The 6082-nt window shown below is 51.9% G+C and overlaps 1 protein-coding gene across 1 annotated transcript; it reads left to right on the top strand.

The window, feature by feature from the left end:
* Positions 1-711: 711 nt before the first annotated feature.
* On the top strand, positions 712-2406 carry SST (somatostatin). The gene is made up of 2 exons (XM_071566385.1): positions 712-941; positions 1888-2406. Exons 1-2 carry the CDS (start codon positions 804-806, stop codon positions 2098-2100), a joined length of 351 nt encoding a protein of 116 aa, XP_071422486.1. The 5' UTR covers positions 712-803; the 3' UTR covers positions 2101-2406.
* The last annotated feature ends 3676 nt before the right edge of the window (positions 2407-6082 follow it).

The following is a 6082-nucleotide window of genomic DNA, read 5'->3' on the forward strand; positions in this document are numbered from 1 at the left end:
TCACTGGACAAGCAGGTCCAATGACCTTGAGATAGGGACAGGGGTCCAGCATGCCCTGACCGAGGCACCGATTTGTTATCGTGCTGAGCGATGGCAGAGCCAGGGCACTCTCATGGGAGATTCCTGCTGCCCCCAGAGTTGCCCGTCAGAGAGAGTGTGGGCAAGGACCGGTGCCAGACAGACCCTCAAGGGCTGAGAAGACTGCAGGTACTCCCAGGGTTACCTCAGCACCTGCTACTCCCTGCAGGGGTCGGGGACAATCCACCCCTAAAGGGGACCCTTTTCAGCTTCTCGGACTCTGTAGCCGTTTCTTACCCGACGGGGCGACGCCGCTTTAGGGCGAGGTGCTTTGGCAGAGGGACTGCTGGGGGGCTTAGCCCTCCGGCACGGTAGTGGTCGGTGCACAGCCAGGACACCTCACCGCCGCGACGCGAGGTTTGCGGGTGGGGGTGGAAGGAGCGGACAAGCACGGTCGGGAGCTTCGGAGGGGCGGTGATTTGGGGACAAAACGCGCCGGGGCGGCAGGGGGGCTGCCGGAGCACGGGGATTCGAGGGGCACCGTGGGCGCTTGGCCAGTCCTGGGCAGAGCAGAGCATCCCCGGGCCCGTTCTCCCCCCGACCCGGTCCCGGGCAGAGACCCACCCCCGGCAGCGTGGGGCGAGGGGGGCGCCCCCGCCTTGACGTCAGGAGAAGGGTTTATAAAGGCGGCGGGAGGCGAGGAGATCCCCAACGCCGGAGCCGAGCCGCAGCGGAGCCGCCAGCGCCTCCCCGCCGCCGCCTCCCGCGCCCGACCCGCCGCCGAGATGCTGTCGTGCCGCCTCCAGTGCGCCCTGGCCCTGCTCTCCATCGCTCTGGCCCTCGGCACCGTCTCGGCCGCCCCCTCGGACCCGCGGCTCCGGCAGTTCCTGCAGAAGTCCCTGGCTGCCGCCGCCGGGAAACAGGTGAGAATCCTGCGACGGGGCGAACTCCGCGGGTACCCCTCGAGCATCCCGCTGGGCACCCCGACGGCCCTGCTGCAGACTCCTGCTTCTCCAGAGAACCCCCTGCAGAACCTCTGTTCCCCATGAGAGCGCCTGGCACCCCTGCTGCAGACACCTCCAGTTCCTCACTAGACATCCCAGTACCCTCAGTGCAGACCTCCAGTGCTTCACCAGATTTCCCATGTCCCCGTTTCAGATGCCCAGTTCCTCGCTACAGACCCCGGCTCCCTGACAGATTGCCTGGTTCTCCTCCGGGGCTGAGCCAGCGACAGACTGGGCAGCTGGGGCTAGGAGGTGAGACAGTCCAGCTGGGAGCTGGTGGGGAGTGAGGAGCAGGTGCTGCTGGGGAAGATGGCAGAGCCCCTGGTGAAGCTCTTCAGGGTTTCTCCAGGTCACTGAATGAAGGCAGCTGCCCCAGTGCATAGGAGGATATTCTTATCCATGCCGGGGGACAGCCAAGGCTTGGAGGGACAAGAAGAAAAATAAGTCCCAGTGAGACAGTGACCAGACTCAACCTCCCCTGCCAGCTCCCCCAAAGACCTTTCCTGTGTTACTTTAGCAGCAGCCTTGTGGCATGCTCTTGTGTGCTGAAGCAGTGGGAAGGGAAGGGAAAGTGATGTGGGACTCGGCTGAGTCCCTTCCTTGTCACAGCCAGGACAGCAGTCTGCCCCGCACCAGGTACATGTCAGTGCTCTTCTGCTCTGCTTTATTTCATAGGTGCAGCTGCTGCTTTGCAGCTGTTGGGTTGGGCTCTTTGGAAAGCCAGAGCTCCCCTTCTCCTCCAGTATCCTGAATGTCTCTAATGTGGTCACAAAGGTGTCTTGGAGAGAGTGGTGAGCCCTCAAAAGCCAAGGAATAATTGTGGTCTTTCTATCTTTCTCTCCATTTCTCTCTCTTGTCGCCCAAGGAACTGGCCAAGTACTTTTTGGCAGAACTGCTCTCAGAGCCAAGTCAGACAGAAAATGAAGCCCTGGAGTCTGAGGATTTGTCCCGAGGGGCTGAGCAGGATGAAGTGAGACTGGAGCTGGAGCGCTCGGCTAACTCAAACCCCGCTCTGGCACCCCGGGAACGCAAAGCAGGCTGCAAGAACTTCTTCTGGAAAACTTTCACATCCTGTTAGCTTTTGAAACCCACTTCTCATCCCCATCCATCCCTGCCTTCTTCCTAGCCCTTGCCCTGAGCAGAACCTTCACCATAAAAGGCTAAGACTGTAAATACACAATCCACGGTTATGGTGAAATTAAACATATGAGGAAAATTCGAGTTTGATTTCCACTTGTTTTAATAAAACTTTCTGTTCCAATTGTACATGATATGCTTGAGTTGTGATTTCTGACTAGTTCTTTAATGACATGCACTCTGCAACTCTTTCAAATGTACTATTTTTAATTCTCTGTTGCAATAAAGTTTATGTTTCAAATGGTGATGCTGAGGCTTGGTGTCAATGAGAAAACCTAAGTTACCTCTCAGGCTGCTCATCTTTGAAATGCCACCTGGCTCAGGGCGGCAGCAGCAAACACCATCCACATGTATGCGCACACACACAGAGTATCTCTTATTGTGATATTTTTTAGTGTGGTCTTACTAAAGGATCTAGTCACAGTGGTATTTCAGATATCAAATCCCTGCAATTGTGGTTGAATCAAATCCACATAACTGACACTCCAAGTCAGTCTAGAGCATTCACACCCATCACCACAGGCATCACTATAAATCACAGCTGTGTATTCCAAGTGACGAGGATGATAATAGTTGTTCGCCATACCAGTTTACACCACACATCTCATTTGCTCCTCAGCCACAAACACTAGAAGGTTTTCTTACCTGGCATATATTACCCCTTGCAGCATTCCTGACAAACAATGCTTCTGGGATTCCTTCAGAATGTTTTCCTTTGTTCTACTGTGCAGGGAGAGGTTTCATGTCCCTGTGAAGCTGAGATGTTAACCCTATTCCATCAGTCCCTCTCCATCTAATAAACTGGTCACAGCAGTTTGTCTACTCACCTCATCATCATTAAAGGCAATATTAAGAGGTTCAGCAGGATAGCAGATACCATCTGAGAAAAGACATTCTTCTCTCAATGGAAGAGAAATTCTTTGTGCTTTTGCAGCATTTCTGCTTTCTGGCCATGCTGGTTTGTTACATACACTCACAGGTGAATTGGAGCCATACATCCTGCACAGGGAACAAGTGCCACACTGAGGAGAAATTTATCCTTCAGGATTAAAGGTAACAAATATTTTGTAGCCATCATATGTGAAAGAAGGATGAAAAATGGGATATCTTAGAGATGTTCATGTGTGGATGGTTGAGCAGGACCCCAGTCAGGATGGATTCCCCAGTTGAATGCATGTAAAGTTGCCCCTGGTCTGTACTGAGCGTAGCTTTCTGTGGGCATCATTCTTGATGGCTCATATGGACTATTCTCAGTCTGTCCCTCCTTCCCTTGTGAGCAGTGGGTTGCTATACTCGAGCTAAATTCAAGGGGAAGGTGAATCCCTTGTTGTTGGGAACTATAGCAGTGTCAGTGTGAAAACTCAGCTCTGCCACCCTCACTCCCTGCAGAGCTCAGCTGGGCTGCTCCACAGTCAACTGGCAACAGGCAAGAGGAGAAGCAATGTTCATAGGGAGAGGAGCTGCTGATATCAACCCCTCTGAGGAAACCAGTGGCAGGACTGGAACGCTGCCCTCCCTCTACGGAGCAGGGCAGCCGCAGCTGTTGCCTGTGCTGCAGGCTGGGCTAAGGTCTGCTGCTAGATACTGCACCCACTAGAGATGCCTTGCCATGACATGATCCTGCATCTCCCCTGCTCCTGGAAGCCTCCTCTCCTCCTTTCTTGTTAGTGGTATAGGTGTTGTGGTGTGGTTTGGGGAGATGCTGAGCACTCAGCCTCCCCTGCACACTGGACAGGGAACAGTGATCCCTCCAGCACTTTGGGAGGACAGGGAGAGTCTTGTCCTTTTTCACCCCCTGGATTTCTGTGGCTGGTGCATCTGTGGAGGGTGCAGGATTAATTTACACATGGAAGAGGGACAGAGCTAGCACTGTGCAGGGAAAAAACCTCCAAAAAAACATTTAATAGGTAAGGCAGATCAATTCTCAGCCCTAAAAGCAGGCAGGCAGGGTGAGAATAGGACGCCATTGGAAAGTGTGGAGACAAACTGAAGAGAGAGCAACGGTCCTAGCTCACATCTGATTGCTTCACTGCTGTGTAGAGTCAAATCAGCAGACTTTAGGGGATTCTCTAAAGCAGAGACCTCTCCATCCCTGACTGCTCACTCCTCAGTTGACTGAGGTTCCTCTTAGCTTTCAAAAAGCAGCTGATTTTTCAATGCTGAGACAGCCTCAAGAAAGCAGCTACAGGAACAGGAAGGGGGTGGAAGTGCCAGGGGCTTAAATATTCTTGTACACCAAGTCCATCTTTCATGGGACATAAATAGACCACTACTTGCCTGAGGCTTTTCCCCTTGTTCATAATGCTCAACCAGTGCTTCTGAAGGGAATTTAATCCTGCCAATTGCTGGAGTGAAACTCATCCCAAATAGGGATGAGGATGATCGTCAAGCACAAGCAGGAATTCAAGACAGTGATTCACATGCTGCACCAGCCTGTTTCAATACAGCTGATGGCACAACATGGCATGGTAGCTTCCGGGAAGCTTAATGAAGCTACACTGGTGGAGGCATGTGCAAATGTCCTCAGTTCAGAGACAGAAAGACAAACCTGCTCCTTCTGTCAGCTCAGGAGTTCCTGGAGTTTTTGGAGAGGGCTTTCAAGACATTAAGTACAGTATCACCACATGTCACGGCATTGTGGCAGTGCCAGCAATCCCAGGTGCTGGGAGCCGTACAAACACAAGAGATGGCCTTGCCATGCTGAGCTAAAAAGACAAGAAAGAAAGACAAAGAAAGATTGTTATTTCTCTTTGATGGGTGGGAGTTTGGGCTAAAGAGATTAAATGACTATAATCCCTAGACACAGAGTCATAAAACCATGTTCCAGTCTGGGAACACTCTTGCTGGGGAAGGTGGAATCTGGGATGAGCCCATAAGTATGGTCAGCTCCCACAGGCAAGAGCTGCCAAAGGGCAGGGCAGTTCTTGTGAGAGGTTTCCAAGTGACATTCTCTGCAGGTCAGAGCTGAGGCTCCATGAAGAAACAGCCTCAGCATGGATCTGGGGAAGGTTAGGGGCTCTGATGATCAACACTTGGCTGATTCATCTCCCCTTTTGCACTTGGTGCCATGGGCAGACCCAAAGCAATCCAACTCCAGCAGGTAGCTTCAACCTGGTGATTCATCTGAGGCAGTGCATGGTAATGTCTGTAAGGAACCTAAAAGGGCTTGAAACTGCTGCCTGAAGAGTTTATAATGAAAATCAGACAAAGTTGTGTAAGGCCTGGAAATAGACATCCCCTATCGGGAGTCAGTGAGGAGCTTCTCAGTCATCCCCAAAGGCAAAGTCTCCAGTGATGCTGAGAGGTGTCTCTTGGTCTAGCAAGCAGTCCAAATTGGTAAAAAAAGTAAGTCTTCCTTGGTCCAGAAGGCTTGTTGGTGACTGATAGCTTGAAGTGATCCCAGCTGTGGTGTGGGACCCAGATTTCATACCCTGGATCCACGCTTGCACCAGCTAACTCCTTTTGACTCCACAGAAAAGATTAATAGCCTGGACCCACTGGCATCACTACCCTTCACCCAAAACAGCCCATAAGATGCTCTGCACTTTGCCTTTATTCTGCCTCTGTGGCTCCTAGTAAGCATTACAACAGCACTCTGATCACAGCCACCAGGAGCTGGGCAGATTCTCAGATCTCTGCTCTTGCCACAGCAATCTTCTTCCCTTTCATCCCACCCAACTCCAGCATCTCTGGGGAGCACCAGAGCAACCACAGCCCTTGTATGGGTCAGCACTAGGAGTTTGGAAAGAAGCACTCGCTGCTGCTACTGAGTCCTAATTCTCAGCAAGCAAAGCAGCAGGATGTTCATTGACCTGGGTGAGAAAAGCTATACTAGGCAATAAAAGTTATTATGATAAAGGAACAGACTGTACTCTCTGCTCTCTGAACACCTTCTGACTCTTTGACAGCTTCTCACCAGAATA

The sequence above is a fragment of the Pithys albifrons genome, chromosome 11, assembly GCF_047495875.1.
Source record: "Pithys albifrons albifrons isolate INPA30051 chromosome 11, PitAlb_v1, whole genome shotgun sequence".
NCBI lineage: Eukaryota > Metazoa > Chordata > Aves > Passeriformes > Thamnophilidae > Pithys > Pithys albifrons.